Source organism: Anabrus simplex, chromosome 1, assembly GCF_040414725.1.
Source record: "Anabrus simplex isolate iqAnaSimp1 chromosome 1, ASM4041472v1, whole genome shotgun sequence".
Lineage (NCBI taxonomy): Eukaryota > Metazoa > Arthropoda > Insecta > Orthoptera > Tettigoniidae > Anabrus > Anabrus simplex.
Genome location: NC_090265.1, coordinates 465,907,320 through 465,934,744, shown reverse-complemented (window position 1 = coordinate 465,934,744; position 27,425 = coordinate 465,907,320). Strand labels below are relative to the sequence as shown.

At 40.7% G+C, this 27,425-nt stretch overlaps 1 protein-coding gene across 1 annotated transcript in view; it reads left to right on the top strand.

The window, feature by feature from the left end:
* LOC136873743 (neurexin 1) overlaps window positions 1-27,425 on the top strand; it is a 491,540-nt gene that overhangs the window by 210,359 nt on the left and 253,756 nt on the right. Inside the window, exon 6 of the mRNA XM_068227470.1 lies at window positions 12,718-12,870. Within this exon, the coding sequence (XP_068083571.1) occupies window positions 12,718-12,870 (153 nt within the window). The remainder of the gene's footprint in view (window positions 1-12,717; window positions 12,871-27,425) is intronic.

Sequence of the window (27,425 nt, the reverse complement as noted above, 5' to 3'; positions counted from 1 at the left end):
CCATTCAAGCTATCTGCCGGAGCTATCACATGTTTATGAAAATTCTGCCGTTACCTTGCGTAGCTGGGCCTTCCAAACGCCGGCCACGGCCCCTTCCTCCCAACAACACGCCACACTTACTAAACTGGAGCGATGACGATGACAATACGCCCTTAAAGAGCCCAGCTTTTATAGCATTTCGAGGGGAAGTTTCCAGAACTCTTTTCAGATAGGCTTGATTCATGTACACACCCCCATTTTTAATTTGCTAGCGAAAATATTTAGGGGTTGCCTGGCCGAGGCGGTAATGGAGTGCTCGGCTCACCCGGAAGGGGTTGGTTCGATTCCCCGTCAGGAAGTCGTAAAATATAAGAAACGAGATTTCCACTTCCGGAGGTGCGCGTGGCCCTGAGGTTCGCTCAGCCTACACCAGAAATTAGTACCAGGTTAATTCCTAGGGGCAAAGGCGGCCGCGCGTAGAGCTAACCACTCTACCCCACCAAGTGCCGAGGTTACGGATAATGGAAGCCCTTACCTTCCACCCCTCCAAGGGCCTTCATGGCCTGTACGGAGATAAGTTTGCTTTGCTTTTAGAGAAAATATTTACAAATTTCAAATAGGTTGATAGCTATTGAAGACGGAAGCAGCAGAAGTGTAGACAACTTTGATACATTAAAAAAACAATCCTAAGAACCAGGTTGACAAACCTAAAAATTACAAATTTCATTATGAAATAATTATAGTTTACCACGCAAAATAGAGCAATTAAACCTATGGTAGAGACATCTAACAGTTGAAAACCAAAATGTCTTATTATACATCAGTTCAAGTTAGATTACACAGATGGCCTTATAGAAGGTGCGCAGTTTAACTGGCGTTTACTGTAGCGGGGGCTCTTTCTTTCCCTAGTTGGAAATCACGTTCCTTTCGCGAGGGATGAAAAATAGCACTTTCATGACTAGGACAAATGTGATCATACTAACCGGTAGGGTAATAACGAAAATTCGTGACACGGTAAGTGAGGTACTTTTATATAGATTTAAAACGATGAGAATCGAGACTTTTAATTTATGACGTGCTAAGCGAAAAAACGTGTTAATGAGAAACGCACTAACAAGGTGTAACTGTATAAATTAATTAATAATAGTATTAATATTAATAATATACTACCTAGGATTGTATTGTTTCATAGTAACCACTCATTATGTATAATGTATATTGGGTGTAACAATAAGATACGGTCAAACTTCCATAATACATTCCTCACACATAGAAGAAGAACATATGCCATATCGATATGAGTCTGGAAACGCTGTATGTCCGTCCATGTTAGAACTCATTTTTTACAACTCTACGTAGTTCTGTACATTAATCATGGGAAACACAGAGTAACAGTACGTACCAGCATACCACATGAAATTCTTTCTTACATGAAATGTTCAAATTGTCCTCTGTTAGCATTCATACGTGCATCAACCCGCAGTCGCAGGGATACATCAGTGCATCTATCAGTGCTAACGGAGGACATTTTGAACATCCATTTCGGTCATCCATACGTCACTGGTATTCTGTACTCTCTGTCTTTCTCATAGTTACTTGACTGGAACACAGTCTTGAAAGGTAACTCAAATATACATCCAAAGAAGAAAACGAACTCCAGAGGTGTAATGTCAGATCTATGAGGTTAGGGAATCGGACCGCCACTTGCAATCCAACGTTCTGAAAATGGAGGATAGATGGCCGAGAGGAATAGTGGCATCCAGTGGAGATGCCAGTCTGTTCCAAACATTCTTCTGACACCTTGATTAGAGAGTTATTCAATAACTAAATAAAGTAAACCGAGCAAAGCCTTTTGAGTTGATGATTCATATAAATCAAGCCTTCCCTCTATGTGAATTACAAGTCAAGTTAAATTATGCTAATTTAGTAAAGTACTTTTGGAATGCACTGTACATAGTAATTATTGTAACCTATAAAACAGTGATGAAATACCAATCGAGATGGCGCGCAGGTAGAATCGCGTAGCTGTGTTTGCATTCGGGGGGCGGATGTGGTTTCGAATATGACCGTCGCCAGCCATGATTTTCCATGGTTTCCCCAATTTTACGCCAGGCAAATGCTGGGACTGTACCTTAATTAAGGCCACGGCCGCTTCCTTCCCAATCCTAGCCCTTTCCCTATCCTTGTGTCGCCGAAAACTTTCAGTGTGTTAGTGCAACATTAAACCACTAGCAGGAAAAAAAAAGTAGTGATGTTCAGTACCTAGGTATGCAATGGCGGCCGGTGGTTTATTCTATTGGCGGTGCCAGAAAAGTCAAAATTGTACGTAAATCTTTCAAAGTTGCAAGTACAAACAGCAAATATTTACAAATGCTGCAAGTTATATGAAATTACATTATAAACTGTGCTATTGTAAAAGACCGTTCTTTTAATGAAGTATCAATTGAAGCTAATTGAGAAAGTGAGGAAATAATATAAATATTTACTTTAATCCAGATGTATTTTGATTAAAATTCCTGTTTTAAGAAAGTTATTTGTCAAATTGACAACCTCTCAGGAAAAAATAATTACGAAGAAAACATATGTTGGGCCCATAATTATCTGAAGTATTTGTTCCTCGAACTAAAACTTCAAAGGAACTAATAAGAACAGCACTGTCAGTAACACATGCTTGTCTCACATAGGAATAAGTAAGCCTAGCTACTGTCAATACAAGCACTTGGTCAAAATTTTAGTTGCCACGAAAATGAAATTAACAAAGTGTCTTACCTTCATCGTGAAAGCTTCATATACAGTAGTTCTATACACGTATATTCGTAAGTGATATCTTTTGCATCCCACGTAATAATACCCTAAATAATTTAAAGACGCTATTCAAAAACACATGAAATAAGAATGATGTTACGGGTTTTACGTTCCACTAATTACTTTTAAGATTTTTGGAGACACCGAGGTGCCTGAATTTTGTCCCGTGAGAGTTCTTTTACGTGCCGGTAAATCTACCGACACAGAGCTGACGTATTTGAGCACCTTCAAATACCACCGGACTGAGACAGGATCGAACCTGCCAACTTAAGCTCATAAACCCAGTTCCTTAACCGTTTGAGTCACTTATCCATTCACGTGAAATAAACAGCAGAAAAGTTAGCAAATATGATATTTTGTGCCTAAGTTTTGGTAGGTAAAGGTAACAGTGTCGCCAGTTTCCATTAACGAAAATTGTTTGCATAAATCCCAGATTGTTACATTGCAGATAGAGCTGAGATCTAAGAACCTCAATTGTGACGTATTGAGGTAGAATATGTTACTTCGGAGGTCCTACTTATTCAGAAGCAACACTTGAACAGTGCTTTCAACAGCCGTAAGCGTATGCGTGTACTCTACCATCGTCATAGCGAAAACGTTTACCTATAGGCTATAGGGTGCAAAATTACTGCTGATTGTTGAAACACATCTGATGTTGAGAGCAGAATTACCCTAGCCCAGTTGGAATTCAACAAGGAAAAGCTCCATTTTAACCATTAAGGAACCCAAATAACTGAAAACATTTTAAAACTCCTACCTGCAATGTTACTCTTTATGGCCGAAAAAATTAAAATATTAGAGACAAATGCAAATTACTATAAATTACGGCAAAAAGACTAAAGAGGAGTTGCTAAGTCTTTGGAGTGAGCATTTGAAACTATCAGATTGGTTCATTGGACACATGAACAGGCACAACGACTTTATGGTTGATGTTTTGGACGGGAAAGTAGAAGGGGAAAAGGGAAGAGGTAGGCCAGGATTACAGTTCATTCACCAAATCATTGATAATGTGAATACAAAATCCTACCTTGCAAATGAAACTACTGACAGAATAAATTAGGGAGTTGAGAAGGAGGATCGTGCCCACCAAACTTCGAACTGAGGATCCAAGAAGAAGAATAAGCTTGTCATTATCAGAATATCCTTCAGCTTTGTCGCTCTAAAACGAGGAATTCTTCTTCTTGAGAAATATTTTTCATTTGATCAGCATACAAATTAGCGTTGTACACTGCGTACGTAGGGGCATAGAACGAAGCCTCCATGTGATGTACTTTAAGTGGATCTTCTCTGCAGCGTGCTAGAAGAGATGCTTCTTGTCTTTATTCGATATACACTGCCATTAATATTCAGTAGAGTGGCAAACAAGGATCTCATCTGTTTAAATTCTGGAGCTAGCGTTAAATGCATTTTCAGTGTTCCTAGCTGGAAGTCCACTCAAGCGCCCTGTTGACTAAGGTCAATTACCTCGAGTTCAGTCAACCTGAAAACATGCAGAGTTAGCAGAAACTTATGGATCCATAAAATATGAATATCATGACACTGCTTCTCTGGAAATTAGTTCGTAAGTTATGAATACTGAATACTTCTCAAGGACTTGAAGCAACAAAATAATAATATTAATGGGAAACAGCGCCTTCCTTCCTTCCTTCCTTCCTTCCTTCCTTCCTTCCTTCCTTCCTTCCTACTTACCTATCTACCTTTCCTCTTTTACTCCTTTCAATGTTCTTTCCTTCCTTCTCCGCGTGAGTAAAATGACTGTAGCATCCGCGAGTTTGTTTGGTTGTTTGTTTTGGCAATTGCAAATTTTGGTGGTATTTTTGTATAAGCAAGTGTGTCTCAAAACACTACGTACATATTGTGGGAATACATGAAAAATTGCCGAAGAAATCGTCCAGCTCCGAATACTAAATGCAAGTGTTCACGCTATCGGCACCCTCAACTAACGTTTCCGTGTCTTAAAACAAGAATTCATCCTTTGCTATGATGATAGTATCAGATCACTTAGCTATATATACCGTATTTTTACAGCTCTTAACAGATCGTTTGGAATAGCTTATTTTGAAGGTGAACATGGAAGAAATATGTGTAGTTTCCGCCCAAAGATTCATGACTAGTGTGGTTTTGGCCGTGTAGCAGGATATAATTCTTCCTGTTAGTCAAACGTGGTTGTTTAATATAAAATGTCTATGGTACAAAAATGTCCTGCAAATTTCCTACTTAGGTCCGAGTACATCCAATATCGTGTTATTCCCTTCAAAGCTGAAGTGGTAAACTCGCGAAAAGCCACTTCTAGAATAGAGATGGCAGCCTACTTCACTTGTTAGCTATGTTTCGGAGGATGCGTGCAGAGCGCAACCCATTCCACACCCTCGAACCAGAGTTGTAGCAGCACAACCACGAAACTGAGCCCAGCGTGAAGGAAGCTATCATACTAAGACATCGGCATCAGCCTACAATATAGCAGTAAATGAAAGTTAGTAGCCTACAGTCCGTTCTCCATTACGACTCCAGCATTCTGGAGGAGGTGTTAGCGAAACAGAACGTTTTGGATAAGACGAATTGCGCACCAGATATGAAGGCTCATATTCGTATTTTGTCTTATTTGACTGTCAAGGAAATATATTATAATTATTATATAAAGACGAAACCGAATAATACAAAATCTAGAAGTATTCTATGGCATTAATAGGTTAAGTAAACAATATAGAAATCTAAAAAGTTAGTGTCGTACAAAATTCAAAGGCAGGCATTTATACAAGTGGAGGTACATATCTCCCCTAGTGCACTGTCACTGCATTGTTCTACTTAGGAGTCTTGTAGTGGAATCTCAACGACGCACTAGCCGCCAGCGTCTTGGAAAGGTGTGGCAATTCAACTAATAATCCCGCTGTCACACAGGGACGAAACGCTAGTAATTCCACGACTGAAAAGGCCTAAGGAAGTAAAGAGCTTGAATGCTTAACTAAAAATTATCTTGAAGAGCATACAGTTTAAAAAGAGCTTTTGATTGGTGAATTGAGAAAAATGCTTATGGAATTGTTATGGTTAAAAGAGTAAATCGGTGGGATAGAAGGTACAGTAGGTACCATACTACACTTACACCGTAGATTATGTGACTCTCTCAAAACTACCAATCTACCTCTTCGTTATTATAGAAAACAAGATACAGCAACTACTAGATATGCTCTACAAGCTAGTAAAAGTTGAAGATAAATATAAGCTTAAGATCACTGGAAATAACACAAGCGATGAGAAATGGGAATTACTGTAGTAGTGAATGAAAGTGTACCTGGAAAGACAGGGCAGGTAGAAGGATATGGCATTCCTGTGACATAGAAGTGGAAGTCTGAAACAGAAATAAGAGGGTTGGAATATCAACTGAAGTTTTCAGAAAGAAATAAAGGCTTCCGACTAAGCAGAATGGGCTTAGGATTACGGAAACAGCTGACCAAATATTATTTCTGTAGTGTACTGTTGTTCGGATCTGGATTATTCAGAAAAATGAAATACTGAGTTTGGAATGTGGATGCGGAGAAGGATGTTTGACGTAAAATTGATTTCCAAGGCTACGAAAAAGGAGGTTCTACCTCAAAGAGGAGTCTCTTAGCTCAAAGTGTTATAAGAACAGTGACTTGTTCTGAACATAACTTGAAAAAAGGCGTTTGTTAATGGAGTAGTCGGTTGACAATTTCTGACATTATTTATTCATTCAGAATCAGAAATGCCATAGCGCCTAGTGCTTAAATGTGTTAAACCTATGTCAGAAGATGGCATGTCTATGATTCCCAGTATGACGACATTCTGGAGTGTATCATGGTTGACATAAAGAGACCTACTGCATAGAAACTATTAATAGACGTTATATTCATTTTGGTTTATGTCATGTGAGCCAAGATTTTTCAAAGCATTAAAAAATATTTTCCTAATACCTTGTTCCGCTTCTTCAGAACTAAAGCATGACTGACTGGCTTCTAATAATGTGGAAATTTTGGAATTCAATTTCACCGTTGTTCTTATACAAATTGTTCTATCTTCATTCTCTTCCTTCACTTATCTTTCATTGCACTTGTCCGACAGTTTTCATGAAATATTACCTCTATCATAACAGTGAGTTGTCCAAGTAAATTCACAGAAATTTGATTCCTGTTACAAGATCTCCCCAAACGCAGCCGTTATCAGCAAATAATGGCTAAAATCTCTTCTTTCTTGTATCACTCTGGTGGAAATGCTGAATGAATCTATTCAGATAAATTGTAATTCGACTACCAAAGACCACCTGTTTTCAACTACCTCGCTAATTTCTCTTTTTTCGTTGTTGGTATTTTAATATCGCACCAACTTAGATAGGTCGTTGGTGACGATGGGATACGAACGGGGTAGGACTGAGGCCGTGGCCGCGACCATAGCCTTAACTGAAGTACAGCCTTAGAATTTGTCTGGTGTGAAAATGGGAAACCACGGAGGATAATCTTCAGAGAAGCAAATGTGGAGTTTGAACCCACTATCTCCCTAATGCATGCGAACAATTGCATGGTATGAATCGGTCAATCAAAGCGTTCGGTCGGTAGGTTATCTATGTTCAGGTATCATTCTACTTGCTTCACCAGCCACACAATTATATACGAAATTTTGCAACACGGAACTGATAGAAAAATCTTGGGCTCGGGAAAAATGTTGGTTAGTGAGATGTAGGCCGATCCATGGTCAAGTGTGACGTGGGACTTCCCCTGGAGAGATAGGAGAGACTAATGGTTATTAATGATGGCTGAGGGACCAATAATGTTAAATATAGCGAGAAGTATCTAGAGCGACCATCTGCTAAACTCTGGTTGATGAAAGTCAGTTTTCACGCAGCTTGGCGGTGTATAAATATTCCCCGCTTGACCCAAACATACGTGTAATTAGGATGCGAGTGAGGCAGGTTCAACATTCTCAAAATGAATTTCCTCTAGCTGGTTATGCACTTTTATATTTATGTTTCATTCTCGGATTGACCAGCTCCACGGTTAAATGGTTACTATGCCGGTCTTTGGTACAAGGGGTCACGTGTTAGATTCCCAGGAGGCGCGGAAATGTTAACTTTCATTAGTTAATTCGTCTGGCTCGGGGACTGAGTATGTTTGTGCTGTCTTCAACATTAGAATTCCTCCTAGGTAGGGCCTCATCTTCACAGGCGCGTAGGTCGCCTGTACGGCGCAAACTCGAAAGACACGCCATTATTATTATTGTTATTATTATTATTATTATTATTATTATTATTATTATTATTATTATTATTATTATCCCAGGTTCGCACAATTTTTCATAAACATAGCCTGATATAATATGCTAATTTCTTATTTTAATAATATTATTGGCTTTACGTTCCACTAACTACTTTTACGGTTTTCGGAGACGGCGAGGTGCCGGAATTTAGTCCCACGTGAATTCTTTTGCGTGCCAGTAAATCTACAGATACGAAACTGGCGTTTTTGAGCACCTTCAGATACCACCGGACTGAGTCAGGATCGTCCTGTCAGGTTAGGGTCAGAGGGCAATCGCCGCAACCGTCTGAACCACTCAGCCCGGCATTTTGTTTTCCTATGGTTATCGCTAACCTGATGCAGCCCTCGTAAGACAGAATTTCCAACGAGGATGGGCAGCATCTGTCGTATATGAGAAATTGCGTGTTATTGTATTGGAGGATGGTGTTGCGTGTGGTATATGATTTGCAGGGAATTTGGGAACAGCACAAACACCCAGTCCCTGAGCCAAGAAAATGTTCAACTAAGATTAAAAACTCCGACTAGGTAGTGCCAGTATTCTTCATAAAAGAGCCGAGTGGCAAGCACAATCTGTCGTGAAAACTAAACTGAACGCATAATTATTTTAGTGTTACTGAACTCTGGTACAAACCTATTTAATGGATGAAAGACTTTGACTGTAAACAGAAGGCACTTAAAACGTTTAAAAATGCCTCTTAGAACAGTACTTACAGGAAAATGGCAGGACCGTTGAACAAATATCAGTACCGTATCTTGGAAGAGCCCAGTACAGCGACCATTAAGGCAATGAAATGAAATGAAATGGCGTATGGCTTTTAGTGTCGGGTATGCCCGAGGACATGTTCGGCTCGCCAGGTGCAGGTCTTTTGATTTGACTCCCGTAAGCGACCTGCGCGTCTTGATGAGGATGAAATGATGATGAAGACGACACACACCCAGTCCCCGTGCCAGAGAAATTAGCCAATTAAGGTTAACATTCCCTACCCTGCCGGGAATCGAACCCGGGACCCCTGTGACCAAAGGCCAGCACGCTAATCATTTAGCCATGGAGCCGGACATTAAGGCAATGATTACATCACACACCAACTGCGATAGGTTGACCGTGTCGGCCGCACGCCAGACATACGTCTTAATAATAATAATGTTATTTGCTTTACGTCTCACTAACTACTATTTGAAGGTCTTCGGAGACGCCGAGTGCCGGAATTTAGTCCCGCAGGAATTCTTTTACGTGCCAGTAAATCTACAGACACGATGTTGACGTATTTGAACACCTTCAAATACCGCCGGACTGAGTCAGGATCGAACCTGCCAAGTTGGGGTCAGAAGGCCAGCGCCTCAACCGTCTGAGCCACTCAGCCCGGCGGGACATACGTCTTTCATAGCAAGTGATGTATTCTCGATTGGAAAATTGAAAATGTAATCTGGTAGGACAGAAAAGTGATACAAGGTCGTTCTTCGTATTTTCGCTAATCAAAAGGCTTTTCTTAGGATGTACACCCGATCCTGAATTGCAAAGTGTTAGCAAAACATGCATGGTCACAGCATTTTGGTACATAATATCTCTTAGGATGTACACCCGATCCTGAATTGCAAAGTGTTAGCAAAACATGCATGGTCACAGCATTTTGGTACATAATATCTCTTAGGATGTACACCCGATCCTGAATTGCAAAGTGTTAGCAAAACATGCATGGTCACAGCATTTTGGTACATAATATCTCTTAGGATGTACACCCGATCCTGAATTGCAAAGTGTTAACAGAATGTGTATAATAATAATACATACATACATACATTATCATTATAGACTGTTATGCCTTTCAGCGTTCAGTCTGCAAGCCTCTGAGAATTTACTAAACGTCACCACAATCCTCGATTTGCAACTAGTGTTGTGGCCTCATTTAGTTCTATACCTCTTATCTTTAAATCGTTAGAAACCGAGTCTAACCATCGTCGTCTTGGTCTCCCTCTACTTCTCTTACCCTCCATAACAGAGTCCATTATTCTCCTAGGTAACCTATCCTTCTCCATTCGTCTCACATGACCCCACCACCGAAGCCGGTTTATGCGTACAGCTTCATCCATCCAGTTCATTCCTAAATTAGCCTTTATCTCCTCATTTCGAGTACCCTCCTGCCATTGTTCCCACCTGTTTGTACCAGCAATCATTCTTGCTACTTTCATGTCTGTTACTTCTAACTTATGAATAAGATATCCTGAGTAATAATAATAATACTAATAATAATAATAATAATAATAATAATAATAATAATAGTAATAGTAATAATAACATAACTCCCATTCATCTCTCCTGTTTGTTGACCATCTGTGACTCACTGAAATGTCTAGTTTACCATTATAGTAATTAACGGTGCTAGCTCTAATGTGAACTGTGACGTCATGAGGAATATCTTGGAGCTGTAATATTGTCAATAATACATAATATTGTATACCTCCAGTCATCGTCCCTCATTTTGCATAATCCTCTGCAACTATTAAATATAATCAAGCTTGCAGGTGTGAACTATAATTGTAACTATTACCAGAATGTGCTGGCGGACTAGAGAAGGGAAACGAGATCGAATATCTCGACAAACTCGAGAACGTTTCGATGTCTTGTTGAGGAGACAGGGCTCACGAGACATTCGAAAAAAAGCAAGCACGCTTCTGACTTCACGCGGTACACCGAGATGGCATCAATCCGGTATATGAATACCAAGAATTTCAACCAATCAACAGCTGATTATCACCACAATTTTATCGTCTTCATTTTATTACTTTAATTTCATCGCACCTATTTCCACTCTGCTTTTATGTAAATTCATCAGAACAGCGCACCGAAACGTATTTAAAGTATACATTTGACCACGGAGCGCATAATGAATAGAACGCAACTGTGTTATTCCGATGAAGCCGATGGCTGACATATTGGTCATCTGCAGCCAAAATTAAACAGTACATTTCTGTGCTGAACGATTTGTTCTCTGTATAGGTTATGAATATCTTTGTATTTGATTTATTTATGTTTATGCACTTTTAAAATCATTACTTGTTTAATTTTGTAGTCATTCGCTAAATAGTCAAAATAAATACAACTCGAGCTCCAAAATCTCTCTCAATACTTTCTGGAGTTCTCGTTATATTAGTAAAGATAAACGCTGTCACGTCACGGTCAACTGCGCGAGTCAATTTCACTTCCCCTTCATAGAGAATAGCAAAGACGTATGTACAGGCAGAAATAAAGGTGGTAGGAAGTCTGATTTATCACACTCGAAGGGCAGAATCTTTCATTTAATGGGCCTGAGTCTTCAATTTAGGGTATCAGGGAAAGATCTCGAACCTTCTACTCATCATTTACTGAAGTAATATTTTTAGCCCACATTGACAGCTACCAAGAGAAAATCATGAACCTGGGAGTATTTAACATAAGTCGAAGTAAATGAAGTGTAATGTAATAGACTATTTTGTGTATTAGAAAGTAAAAACGCTCCAGACACGATTTGCCAAAGACATTTCGAGGCAGTCAAGTATTGTCTAGTACAGGGCCTTTCAAACGACAAAAATCTTACGCGTGCAAACTGCGGCGCAGAGTTCCTGTGCACAGTGCATCGGTCCCAGTCGGCTCTGCTCGGACTAACGCTTCGTCTCTCAGCTACTCGGCTAAGCTCGGCTCAACTCGGCTCGGATTTGGAGCGCTACGGAGCAAGTGAGGAAGAGGGAGACAGGCGGAGCGAGCGAGACAGGCGTGGGGAAAGAGAGAGAAAGCGCTATTGCTACAAATCGAGGAGTGGGGATCTGCACTCTGGAGAACCAAGCGAAGTCGTCTTTTGCACCGTGCACAGTGCATGCGCATGCACCCTGAGAGGCCCTGTTCTAGTATCTCTTCTACTTTGTAGGCTGCATATGTACTTAATCTATGTTCTGTTCTTCTTCATTCCTTTCTTACGAACAAATAGGCCTAGTTACTATTTTACAGTTAAATACGTATTTTAGACAAGAGAAAACACAAATCGAGGAATTTAACAACACTACTATTTAACTGTGAATAATACCACTTTAATGATTTTCAGTCTTCCGAACGCTAATTATAGCCAAACGCCTACAACACTATAACATGCATGTTAAAGAAACACTAGTTATCAACAGACGCTAAAATTATTATTCAATAAACTATGATCAGAAAGTTTCACTATTCTTGTACGTGTGTTTTAGGGTTGTAGTTATCATTAGTGGCCGACAGACTGAAAAATATTAAACTGACTCGGCACTTGAAAGTATGGGTTCATTTTCAAGAACATGTTATGGAAAAGTTCCTAAACTAGGTTTCATTGTTTTGTTTTTTCTAAATGGTAGTTATGTATATATTAACTAAGAAGATCCAATACACGATACTCTGAAGGCAAGACATTCTAAAAAGGTGTTGCACATACCACATGTTACGACAGATTAACTGGAAATGTGATCCTTTAAAATTGCTTCAGTCCCGTGCTTCAAGAGAGGAATGTTTACAGCGCGTTATTCACACACGCCCATAGGGAAAGCAGTAGTATTCGCTTTAACTTTAAATTTTGACTGGAGATTCTCCAGCGAGAATAATTCCCATCCTTGTGACAGACTGTATCGTGTTTCTTGACTATGTTAACTCAAGTGTTACTTTTCCTTGCAGGTGGAGTTTACCGCTGATACGCTCAAACTGAATCTCATCGACTTGGGTCGCACGGGTAGCAATCTCATCACAGTGGAGGGACATGTAGACTTCATGTGTCAGGAGGTGGAAGCAGCTGATCCTGTTACCTTTACCACCAGAGATTCCAATCTGGTAAGTTGTAATTATTGCACTATCAAGCTTATGTGAACAAGGAGTACAATTACAGAATGTGTTGTCATGAATTACTGGAATAGATCCTCATTGTTTCTATTATACTTTTGTGGTAACTTATTCTTTATACACTTAAATTCTGTTCGCTTTGTGCCCAGTGGCCACCTGAGAAGTTCCTGTCATTATTAATGATCAGAAATTTCTTAAATTATTGTTACAATTGTCTTAAATCATCGTTAGTTCCTCGGATATAGCCTTTTACATATTGAGTGGCTGTTGTAGGTTTCTGACATAGATTCACACAGTGTGAGAGATATAAATGATATTATCCCCAGTTACATCTATCTCTCTTTCCTTCTCTTTCCTGGTATTTTTTTTTTCGCTTAAGCGGAATTATATGTGGACTTGGCCCAGTTTTACTCCCGGGTGCCCTTCCTGACACCAAACTCCATTCGGTGCAATGTCTTTAATACAGCGTTGTTTCTTATGTGGTTGGTAGTACAGTATAAAATTAAAAGATGTGTATTAAGACGAACAGGACTATCCTGTCCCCGAGTCAGAGGAATTAACTAGCCGCTGCAAAAATATTCCTGGCCTTCTCGGGAATCGAACTCGAACCGAAAGCCGCTGCATTCACCATTTACCAGAGAGCCGGATCCTGAGTTCATTTTACATCAGTATTGTTATATACTATGTGTGTAATTTAGGGCAGTTAGAATAATTCACTCTTTTAGCATAATAATAATAATAATAATAGTGTCCGCCTCTGTGGTGTAGTGGTTAGCGTGATTAGCTGCCACCCCCGGAGGCCCTGGTTCGATTCCCGGCTCTGCCACGAAATTTGAAAATTGGTACAAGGGCTGGAACTGGGTCCACTCAGCCTCGGGAGGTCAACTGAGTAGAGGTGGGTTCGATTCCCACCTCAGCCATCCTGGAAGTGGTTTTCCGTGGTTTCCCACTTCTCCTCCAGGCGAATGCCGTGATGGTACCTAACTTAAGGCCACGGCCACTTCCTTCCCTCTTCCTTGCCTATCCCTTCCAATCTTCCCATCCCTCCACAAGGCCCCTGTTCAGCATAGCAGGTGAGGCCGCCTGGGCGAGGTACTGGTCATACTCCCCAGATGTATCCCCCGACCAAGAGTCTGAAGCTCCAGGACACTGCCCTTGAGGCGGTAGAGGTGGAATCCCTCGCTAAGTCCGAGGGAAAAACCGAACCTGGAGGGTAAACAGATAATAATAGTTAGAGCAATGATGATAGGACCGCATAACTGAATTCTTCAGAGAACCAGAACACAAATCCCCCAAGCAAGCGTAAGTTTGGTAAACCAGGAGCGAAACTGCGGAGGAACAATGACTAGCCGATTCTAAGGTTATTATTATTATTATTATTATTATTATTATTATTATTATTATTATTATTATTATTATTATTATTATTATTATTATTATTATTATTATTATCTGGGGAGTGCGAAAGGCTTTGGCAGCCGGCTCAATTCCTATCCTCGCCGTTAGATGGGGCTTCATGCATTCCATTCCTGACCCGGTCGAATGACTGGAAACAGGCTGTGGATTTTCATCATTATTATCTGGCTCCTTGACTGAATAGTCAGCTAAGCGGCCTTCGGTTCAGAGGGTCCTTGGGATCGATTCCCGATCGGACCACGATGTTTAGCCGAATATGGTTCGTTCCTGTGACTTGGGAACAGGATGTTCGTGTTCTTAATAGACATTTCTTCATATTCACACAACACATTCCTTTAGCAACCACCACAGAAACATGCAAAAACTGAGTGAGTTGGTTGCGCGGTTCGAACTGTATAGCTGTTAGCTTGCAGTCAGGGGATGGTGAGTTGTCGGCACGCCTGAAGATGGCTTTTCATGGTTCCCATTTTCACACCAGGTAAATACTGCGGCTTTACATTCATCAACACCAAAATCGCTTCCTTCCCAGTCCTATCCATTTCCTTTCCCGCTTTAACAAAGGAAAGGAACTTGTCTGAGTTAATGCGATGTTGAACTAGCAAAAGAACAGGCAGCAATGAATATGTCCCTTCACACAGGTTCCGTGTAGAACCGTGTCAAATCCATGTATGAAGCGAACCACAGGTAATTGAAAATTATTATTATTATTATTATTATTATTATTATTATTATTATTATTATTATTATTAGGAAATAAGTCCACTAGGACTACACAAAGTACTTACGGACGTGCTTTTGCCTTCCTTTGTGCGCATATTTCTTTCATTATTTTACTGTGGGTTTCCTTTCTGTCTTCAGACCAGGTTGTTCCAGTTTTCTTCTTTGTCATTCCTCTTGGTCAGCTTGCCATTTGTGAATTTTGGATCTGAAGATTACTCGGTTTTGGACATGTGATGGTATTATTTCCGCCCGTTTCAGATCGGTTTTGATTTCGCCAATCCAATTCATTTTTTCTGTTTAGCCTTTTTTTTTCGGGGCATCGACCTTTAGAGATCTTTTGCCCCTACTTGCACCTGCGTGGAAGTGTAAGTGTTGAATGTGAGGAAAGGATCGTTAAGGACGACACAAAGACCCAGTCCCCAGGCCAGCGATATTAATCATTTAAAATTAAAAACCCCTGACCCGGCCGTGAATCGAACCTGGGGCCGCCGGGTGACAGGCGGACGCGTTGCCCCCTACACCGCAGGGCCGGACTATTTTGGCTTTACTCCTGTTTTCATAGAATCCGACTATTTGTTTTGTAAGTCTGTCTGGATCCACTCTTCCAATATGTCTGTAGAATCTTAATCTGCGTTGCTAAGGCCACTGTGAATATTTGTGTATTGTATGGTATCCAGTTTCCCTCCGAATCGGTTTTATCCTTATGATTTTGCGTTCCTTTTTCTCAATGTTTTCTATTATTATTATTATTATTATTATTATTATTATTATTATTATTATTATTATTATTATTATTATTATGCTTTTTATTTGAATGGAGCCTTAATTTTCTGCTATAGTTAATTCCTCATTTTTGCGATTCTTTCAATGAATCTTGAATACAAAGTCATTTACCCCCATTATATCTGTAAGTTGCTGCAGTGCGGATTAGAGTACTTGCTTTAGACTGCCGTTAATCATATTGATTTATTGTAACTAGGGCCAGCGATCTGCTCCAGGCATCAGTGTTTCATAAACCTCTCAAAAGCAGCCCGAGAGAATATGTTGCAATGTGGTTTAGTAATTAATTACCTGTAGGGTGAACACACACCAATATACTCGTGTAAAACAGGGAACACTAAAGGGATTAATTCGAATCAATTGGTCATAATAATTAAGTCATCTGTAGAACGTAATTCTAGAAATTTACTACCAAAGTAAAACTCAGAAAGGTATCTAATGAGCCATAACGTTAAATCTTCCTCTTCTGCTCCTTCTTCTCCTACATCTTCTTCCTGGCCTTTCTCCAAACCATTAGGGTCGCCACTTCATGTATATTTGTCCCATTTTTATAGCGGAATGCCCTTCCTTGTGTCAATCCTATTTATTACTGTGTATTTCTGCAATGGCTGGTAGTGTAGTGTGTTGTTTGTAGATGAAGAGAGACAAGTGTGATATTGCTTATATTCTTTGTCTCCTTAGCGACTTTTGCCTCGTTTATTATCTTTGTTTATAAAGACGTCACAATGTTTCTAGGAATTGATCCTTTAACAAAGCATTTGGCGTGGCCCTATGTAAGGAGAGAGTCATCTCCCACCTGGGCCCGCGCCTGTGCTATTTCCTACGCGCGATATCTCCTTAGGAATATAAGAAGATGCATCGTAGGGCATAGGAGCAGACGTTGGTGTATTAAGACGAACACAAACGCCAAATCCCTGGGCAAGAGGAATTATATGTGCACAATTAAAATCCTTGGTCCGGCCGAGAATCAAACCCCCGGCCCGCTGAACAGAAGAAACTGAAGACCAGTACGCTGACCATTCCGATAAACGAGAAATAGCATTATTATTATTATTATTATTATTAGTATTATTATTATTATTATTATTATTATTAGTAGTAGTAGTAGTAGTAGTATTTAAAACATCATTCTGTATGGCCTCAGCTATCTTGAGCAGGCATTTCAATTTTACGCCATTTAAGTTGCCTAAGCGTCAGTTTCGACGTTCTGTTTTCTACCATAAATGATAGGGAAACCGGATCGTTGTTGGCCGAACTATGGCTGAGATTTAATTAATTTCATCGGGTGAACACCAAATACGTCACCAAAGATCCCTTACACGCTTACACCATACAGCATAGAATATCAAATGGACCTTCTTCCGGCATTCAGAAATGCTATTATACCTACCGCGTTTGAACCCGCGATCTTGGAATCCGGAGGCCAACACTCTACCATTGATATTCAGAAGGAGCTATGTAACGTTTACAATACCAGTGTAGCAGCACAACTTCTTTCTCTCACCTCACCAAAAAGCTGCGTTCATTTGTCTCATTCAGCAATAGCAGATAGGATGGGATAGATAGAAGTGAGGAGCCTGGCACAAGTAAGTGGAAGTAATGCCAGGGCCCAGCTAAGGACCCTGTGGTCACCAACCACGCTCCCAAGTTGAGAGCCCCTGGGGCGGGTTCTGTCCCGACTCAGTCTGGTGGTATTTGAAGGTACTGAAATCAGTTTGTGTCGGTAGATTTACCTGCATATAAAAGAACTTTTCAGGGACAAAATTCCTAAACCTCGACGTCTCCGAAAACCTTGAAAGTAGTTAGTGAGACGTAAAACCGATATTTATTTATTTATTTATTTATTTATTTATTTATTTATTTATTTATTTATTTATTTATTTATAATTAATTAATTAATTAATTAATTAGCTACTCGCCCCAGTTTCGCAGAGAAGCAATTATCAATTTTAGGTGGCAGGTTACTTTTAACTGGTCGGCAGATGCAGAGTGGGTCTCGGCACATGCTGTAAGTGGCCACGGCTGGTCCGTGGTCCAACAGCTGTGTTATGTAGTACTTTTCTATAGGGCATACAACATAGGTACTTAAAAATTAAATTTTAGGCGCCTTCCCCTAAACTACAATTTCATTCAGGGTAAATACATTTGTTTATATCTTAGATTGTAGTTTCTTATTCCCCGATTCCATATACCCATTTTCATTGAATTCTGTTAACCCATTTTCTCGTGATATGGAGTAGAAGAGAGGTGGCCACGGCTACCATGGCTCTACGCCTCTGCATTCGGGAGACGGGACAGGGCTGGACTTCACGGCTGACCCCAACTGTCGACTGTCCTGAGAATAGTTTTCCATTCTCCTGCACTAAGGCGAATGCCGGGACAGTTCCTAGAATAGACCACAGCCGCCAACCCCCTCCCCTTCTCCTAAAATCTCCACCGAACAAATCTCCCGGCCTCAGAGACCGTGTCATCGTCTAGGAGGCCCGCCTCCCCCTTCAGGGGGGGAATGAAAGCATTCTAGTAGTAGTAGTAGTAATTTTAACCGAGTACTATTAAGTGTCTGACCTTATACTTTATTTATCGTCATATAAAAGCAGACTCTTACCGGGAATTGAACTCATTTGAAATCAAAAGGCAAATCTCAAGGAATCATAGACATTGTCGGTATTAAGACCGCTCATGTCCTACAGCCAGTTAAATTAGCAGCTTCAATCAAATGGTTTTTTCAAAGTTTTCACTACCAATCGCGTCCCAGTGCGTACCTTCGATTGATGTAGAATACGTAGCGATATAGTAGGCACCTGCACTTCCAAAATCAGCTTGTGTGGTAGCTGAAATACTATGATGAACCAGTGTGTTCCGTACCAGCAGTATCAGAAAATGTATGAACCAGAGGAATGGCATGCTAAAGAGGAAAGTTTTCTAACTCCCCAGCTAATTCCCGCCAACATTTAGTCAGGCTGTTATACTCAGTACGCAGCGGTAATCCCATCTATCGGAGTTCAGTGGCAGGATAAGAGACAAAGAACATCACAACAAACAATGGTCAATGTAATCAATCCCATCAATCAATCACTACTGATCTGCATTTAGGGCAGTCGCCCAGGTGGCAGATTCCCTATGTTATTGTTGATCAATGTTATGTGCTAGTGTAGGCCTTCACATTTGGTTTTCCTTCGACTCTGAAATACCACACTTAACATAATCATAAAAATCATAAAAAATAGATGATCGGAAATTGTATTCCCTATAACATTTGTTATGTAGTACTTTTCTATAGGGCATTCAACATAGGTACTTAAAAATTAAATTTTAGGCGCCTTCCCCTAAACTACAATTTTATTCAGGGTAAATACATTTGTTTATATCTTAGATTGTAGTTTCTTATTCCCCGATTCCATATACCTATTTTCATTGAATTCTGTTAACCCATTTTCTCGTGATATGGACTTAGCAACAAAAATACAAATTCATGAATATCTGTGTTATCATAGCCGGTACAGTAAAAATGTATAAGACATAAATTATCGGAAATTTAATTCTATATTACTTTAGTTATGTAGAATTTATCGATAGGGCCACTGATAATATAAATATTTCAGAATTAAATATTTCTCCTTCCCCTAAACTACCATTTCACTCAGCGTGAATGAAACAATTTATAGCCTAGATTGTAGTGGCTCATCTCCCGACTTTACGTACCGATTTTTATTAAATTCTCTTCAGCCGTTTCCTCGCGATGCGTGTACATACATACATACATACATACAGACAGACAGACAGACAGACAGACAGACAGACAGACAGACAGACAGACAGACAGATAGACAGACAGACAGACAGAAATTACGGGAACGTAAAAAGTGCATTTCCTTGTTACTGTGGACATGACCGATGCAGGAATACCATTATTTTCAAATTCTGAGCAATGTACAGACAAAACCTACATGTCCCTTTGAACTACAAGCATCAACAGTATAGCAACTCGGACGGCTGTTTCTTATTCGACTTGCTTCACTGAAATCGTTACTGCTCAGTTTGCTTTTGTTATATAGATTATTGTTTCTATAAATGAACCTTTCTCGAGAAAGTCTTAATAGAATGATGGAAATCGGGTCAAAATCCGTCCACTTGTTTTTGAAATTAGCCCTCATAGACAGACAGACAGGATCGAGGACTTTTATTTTATACTAAGTAGAGATTATAGTTTGCATAGATATAAATGGGTCAACATGAGTGTAGCTTGCAAAAGGAATCTAACTATTTAATAATGGCAGTGTTACTGCGGTTGAGTGTCCCGACAATTAAAACACTCAAATGAAGAAAATTCATAAAACAAATGCTGCATTCCGGTGTTTCATTTCTGATGCTTTTACTGACAACGATATGTTGCTGTTAATGTCATTGCGATCTCGCACGTGCGGACTGTTGCATTCACCTACAAAAAGAGATTACCATAAAGGCAGATTAGCGAATTTGTATCATTAGAACACCGAGCGTGTCTACCCGGTTTGCGTTACATAGCTGGCAGCTTGCATTCGGGAGTTGTGGGTTCAAATCTCAATGTTGGTGGTTTCCTATTTTCACACCAAGCAAATGCTGTACCTTAATTAAGGCCATGGTCGCTTCCCTCCCACTCCTAGGACTTTTATATTCATGGTCTAACACTGTGGTTAGCTGGTTCTAATCCCGATGGTGGAAAAAGAAATCACTGTCGGAATATTGGCTGGCTGGGTAGAAGAGCTGGTGGTATATACGGTCTAATACAGGGTCAGCCAACTGCGTGTACATGTGATGCCAGGTAACACGTCACACACTCTGCTCGGGCAGCGAAACGAGTAACTGAGAAGTGAAGGCTGGAGGGGCGAGGGGAAACACAACGTCATTCGTAGGGGGAGGCCCAAGTGCTTGCAGGTACAATGCGGTATGTATAGTACATATTTCTCTCTAACTATTTTATTGTAACGTAACTTTGTTATGAAGTAGCATAAGAGTTATAAAGCAACTTTATTTCTACATATATAAACAAAACATTTAGCTGTATCATTGCTATCATTTTCAACAAATAAATATAGATCTTCCCATAAAGATAAAAAGATCGGAGGGGTAGGTAGCTTGTCGCACCGTGATGTGCCCGGTTCATCCATACTTACTGTACCACTACCACCACCACTACGTATGGCACTGCACGTGTTTACTACAAAGCGAGGCTGTCTCTTCGTCTCACTCTACGACAGCGTCTCCCCACGTTCTGCGCTCATACGTCACACGTGCTCTCCGACGTCACACGGGCCCTCTTACACCACACGCCAGCCAGTTGGCTGACCCCGGTCTAATAAGTTGAAAGCGTGCCATAAGCTTGGATTCAATTCTAAACCTCTGCACGGTGTTCATATGGAGTGAGAGCTGTTAATGGCAATTCTTCCGTCGGATGAATGTTATTAAGCCTTGTGAAAACCCCTTGATATTATTCGACAGGAGTGGGATAGGTGCCGACGCCGGTTTCACCCTCTCCCTTCGTTATCATCTCACATCCAGACGTGCAGGTCACCTCTCGGCGTCAAATAGAAATACCTGCACCAGGCGAGCCTAACATGTTCTCGAATGCTCCCGACACTAATAGCCACACGCTAAATAAAAATAATTATTACTGCATCGATTGCCCTATTTTAAGAACTTGCTTGCTTGTTTTTCTTGCTTCTTTTCTCCTCTGAATGTGAACTCATTGCCCCTTAAGTTTAGTTTTGTGAAGCCTCGTCACGAGTCAACATAGTCGACACATACTACAGATGCTGTGAGAGTTTGGAGCGGGAGCGGGGAGGAGGCGTTTAAATTAGCTACTCGCTTGCTATTCAGATAGCACGCACAGAACACCATTGTTCATATGACCACATCACTAACAGCGTATGCGAGCCTGTTGAATCGTGAGCTCCTTCGGGTACCACCAACGATTGAAAGCGAGTAACCACTACTACAGCTATTGTCTATTGTCCTACCAGCCTTCTGATAACTTGGCGCTTTTGTATACAAGACTGCCTGATTCATTCAAGATAAGTGACGAAGTTTCACTGAGTTATTTTGAAACGGAATGTATTAAATGAGAAGTTCTACGTGAACCAGAAATTATGCTTCTTTTTGTCACTCCAATGAACCTAATTCCATCACGCCAAGTTTTTTCTTTTAAACCTACGAATAATAATAATAATAATAATAATAATAATAATAATAATAATAATAATAATAATAATAATAGCACGATCTACAACAAAATATGCCTTTCCCAAAATACTAAGGTATTTCACTTATGAAACGGTTCTGAAGCCAACCCTACCGCTAAATGCCAATAAAAGACTCCTCGAAGAACTGGAGATAAAGGAGCGCAGAATAATTAAGGGAATCGTGGGATCCAACTACAAGAATGGCATCCACAAAAAGAAAAAGATCCAATAAGGAAGCCTAAAACAAAATAGAGGAAATTCCAGATACGATCCGCAAAATGCGGGCACTATTTTATGGTTACTTCAAACGAATGAACGGAAACAGGTTGATCAAACAGATCTTTCACCTATTTGATTCAAAACCTAAAACCACGATGCTTTGGTTTAGAAACACCAAAGAAGAACTTCAAGGCCCATTCAGAAAAATGAGGGAACTCTGGGCTCAAAAGAAAGCAAAGATAAACAAGACTTAACGTCGTCTTCAGTGACCCCAGTGAATAAATTAATAATAATGATAATAATATAATAATAATAATAATAATAATAAGAGGAATATTATTACAGTAAAAGTGAACGTTATTATAGCGCAGGGCCTCTCAAACGCCCAAAATATCACGCGTGCAAATCGAGGCGCAAGAGCTCCGTGCACTGTGCATCGCTCCCGCTCGGCACGGCTCGGACCAACGCTTCGTCTCTGGGCTACTCGGCTATGCTCGGCGCAACTCGGCTATATTCGGCTCGGATTTGGAGCGCTACGCAGCAAGTGAGGAAGAGGGAGACAGGGGGAGCGAGCGACACAAGCGTGGGAAAAGAGAGCGACCGCGCTATTGCTCCAAATCGAGGAGTGAGGGTCTGCAGTCTGGTCAACCAAGCTAAGTCGTCTTTTGCACCGTGCACAGTGCATGCACCCTGAGAGGACCTGTTAATATAGCAAATGCAACGACGACACATTGCTCAGACTCCACAGCCGCCGAACATTGCGGAATTCAGAAGGACAGAGGGATACTGAGAGGGGTACCTGTGCAAATTGCACACGTGCCCAGCACCAAATTAATGTGGAAATAGAAACAGGAGGAGATGGTGCCTATTTTCACAATAGTTCACAGAAAATTAAAATTGGGATAAAAACAAGACCACTATATGATAGGGTAATGATGTACTGTAATCATGTTCATCATCATCATATGAATAGGTATTCATTCCCTGGCAAGTATAATAATGCCCCTGTGGGTGGGGGACGCACCGGAAGAATACACCCACGGTATCTCCTACCTGTCGTAAGAGGCGGCCAAAATGAGTGACCAAGGGATGTTTGTATTAGAAACATGAAGCTACTAATAATCAGTACCATCACGCGGGGAACACCATGGGTCGCCTTTACTTGAGAGTATTACCATTATACAATAGGTTTGTGGTTAGTAGCGACAGAGGGTGAATCAGTATGAGTTTTGCAGTACCCATAATTAGTACCATTGCGAGAAACACCACGGGTCTGAACGTTGCCTGTGATTAGTACCACTACATGTGCGACAGCGTGGGTCTGCGTTGCCCGTGATTAGTACCTACTATATGAGGAACACCACGGGAATACCGGCGCCCGTGATTAGTACACCTAGGTGACTAACACCATGGGTTTGCGTTGCTTATGAGTGGCGCTATTATCTGAGGAACACCATAGGTCTGCGTTATCTGTGGAACGAACAATACTTACGAGTAGTACCATAATGTGTGGAACACCGCGATTCTACGTTGCTTTTGATTAGTACCGCAACATGACGAATACCATGGTTCTAGTTTACTAGCGATAAGTACCATTATGCGGGGCCATTGGCCTGGATTTTGGTTTAGACAACAAGCATCCTCGATTCAGGATTGTGCTTTAGAATCAGTTCCTTGGTCAGTAATACTATTGTTTATGATAGTTTCTGGGTCGGATCCACTGATACTTTTAAATTCATATCCATCCATCCATTCATTCTTTATCATCACGTTTTTTATTCTGGTCAGTGGATGATTTTGAACTTTTAAATTGTCATTACATTTCGTCTCATTTCGTACCATTAGGGACCGATGACCTAGATGTCTTTGCTATTTGCTTTACGTCGCTCCGACACAGATAGGTCTTACGGTATGGCGACGATGGGATAGGAAAAGCCTAGGAATGGGAAGGAAGCGCCCGTGGCCTTAATTAAGGTATAGACCCAGCATTTGCCTGGTGTGAAAATGGGAAACCACGGAAAACCATCTTCAGGGCTGCTGACAGTGGGGTTCGAACCCACTATCACCCGATTACTGGATAATGGCCGCACTTCAGCGACTGCAGCTATCGAGCTCGGTAACCTAGATTTTAGGCCTCTTTAAACAACATGCATCATCAAGAATAATGATGTCTTCCGACTGCATCAAGGTTTACAGTTACGTGTTTGACGATCACTGAAGGACCACACCACAAGCTCTGTGGCAATGGTACCAAATGAAATCTCCCGAAGCTCCTTGTTGTTGTAAAACCCGGTGATTGTTTATTTGCTGAGTTGTTAATGGAACTCAATACCAGTATTATTATTATTATTATTATTATTATTATTATTATTATTATTATTATTATTATTATTATTATTATTATTATTATTATTATTATTTCTTTCCTGATTTTCTCGTTCTTTCTTTGATATCTTCTATTAGTCTGTTTCTTCGTTGTTGTTGGCCCAAATTTGAAGAACTCTCGTGTACAATACGCTACCACATCGGCCGATGAGGCGTTCCATCCCCGTTGTTGCCATGACACTTGTTCGGTTTAGAACTTGCTTGTATTGCGTTTGCTGCCCACTCTGACCGTGTTGTCCACTCTCCACTTGAGAAACGTCACTTGCTTTGGAAGGCGTGTGTTAGGGGTGCGGGCGCCGTGGTATTGATCTCTTCCAAGATACGTAACAATCGACAGTAGAAATATATGAAATGAAGGACGAATAGCCAATAAACCTTATCACAGAGAGAGAGGGACGCCAATGACCTACATGTATTAAATCAGCAGACATCATCATCATCATCATCATCATCATCATCAGAGAGAGAGAGAAAAAAGCATCTGTTATTTCGCTTCCTCTGCTGGTGTTTGTATTTATGCTTCAGAATCGGGTCAAAAGTGATGCCCCACGAAGTTAAATAAAGTGGGCCTACGGCATCACCAATTTCCTTTGGCTGATAGGTTAGCGTCGTATCCTTCGCTTCGTAGGGTTCCCTGTTCGATTTCCGGCCAGGTTGTGGACTTAAATCGCGTATGGTTAATTGCTCTGACCCGGTGAGGGTTGGCGTCAGGGAGGGCATCCAACTGTAAAACAGGGCCAAGACCACACGTGCTACACAATTTTCACCCGCGATCCCACCAGAGTGTGGAAAAAGTGGCAGAAGAAGAACAGTAATAAGACTGGCTTAGTACGTTTTTGTAGTGAATGAATCAGTAGCTACTGTTGATAGGAAACTAACATGAAAAAAAGAACTAATACGAGTTCCAAAAGTTGCAGTTGGCTGAGAATGAACTGTAAAATAAGCTACTCGGCTACTGGTGCAGACCAAGCTCACAGGAAGCGATAATTTAATTCCGATGATAACCATGTTTAATGACGGTGAACAGCTGCTATGAAGCCTTTGTGCAATGAAAGGTTTTTAACGACTCCTTAACGTTATACCTACCTAAAGAATATGTTGCTAATCAAAAGTTCTAGCTATAACCACACAGAGGTATTGTATTAAAAGAACTACTCTTGCATGATTTAAGATGCAGTAAACAAAGGAAGGAATGTACATTTCATGTTCAAGATCTGGATGTTTGCCCTTCCATATTCTTAGTTACCGTTCGGTTTATGAATCCCATAAGAAAGGAACACCACTACTGCGTAAATAATGTTCTACTTAACAACAATATAGGCATATAATTAACCTTTACGTAACTGCACATTTCTTAATTAAATTTAAGATTTACATGCCATTACCTGCTGCATCACGCAGTTTGTTTAATGTCGGTCTGCAATGTTCATGAATGTGAGGTAGAACCAGACACAGCAGTGTCGGAGGATCCGTTTAGCGCAAAATTCCAACAACTTGACACCTGTTCAGGTCATTAGCCTGTCAAGGGACATTATTTAAAATTTATTATCTGGCTTCTTGATGGTCTTCGGGTGAATGATTCTAGGGTTTTATTTGCGGCCAGACTGGATACCTTAGGCACGTCTGATTAATTCTCATGTCTCGGGGATTGCTTCTTCAGCCCCTCTAGATAAGAAGAATCATCGGGTCGTAAACCTGGGTCAATTCCACTTAAGCATCATATGCAGGTTGTGGGAAGAACGGCAAAAAAAAAAGTAAACAGTAGTAGCAGTATATTCAACAATGGTGAGCCTCCGTGGCTCAGACGGCAGCGCGCCGGCCTCTCAGTGCTGGGTTTCGTGCTTCAAATCTCGGTCACTCCATGTGAAATTTGTGCTGGACAAAGCGGAGGCAGGACAGGTTTTTGTACGGTTACTCCAGTTTTCACTGTCATCGTTCACTCCAGCAATATTCTCCAATATTATTTCATTTCAACTGTCATTCATTAATCATTGCTCCAGAGGAGTGCGACAGGTTTCGGCAGCCGGCATAATTCATGTCCTCGCCGCTAGATGGGGCTTCATTCATTCCATTCCTGACGCGGTCGAATGACTGGAAATAGGCTGAGCATTTTTCATGATACAATGAAGCCATAGAGGGAATGACACAAATAGAAATTTCAGGAGAAAGATAAAACCTACACCACTTTATATGATACAAATTTGATGTCGATCTGAACTAGCGGCTAAGGTGGTGGAACCAAAATTCAAACCATCTGATCCACCGGAACTGTCGATTCGTCTCAGTAATTAGAATATTATAATATGCAGTTTAGATTCGTAATGCGGAGGATATTAAAATTGTCCGGTCAGTCTCGTACACCCACGGCTCAGTGGAAGCACAAACAGGACGCATGCAGTATATACGGATTTAACTAGATCTGTTTGCCTTCATTACCGTAAACATATTGACATTTGAGTGTGCTGTCCTACGGAGCAAGCCCGTGATAAATTCCGCTGAGCGACCCCTCCATTCAGACACGTATGGCGATACAATGGTTGTAATCAGAACAAAGTTCCATTCATAATAATGCATTTGTTGTAACTAGAAGGAGTGGCTGCAAATCAATGTAACATCATACGGCAGTAAGAATGTACATATTATATTTTATTTGTTTCCCTAGTATTAACAAATCATTATCATCGTCCCATTCTCCTAGCTGAATGGTTAGCGGAACGGCGTCCTGGATTCGATTCTTGGTCGGACCGGTGATTTTAGCCGCGTCTGATTAATTTTAGCCGGCCATGTGGTGTAGGGGTAGCGTGCCTG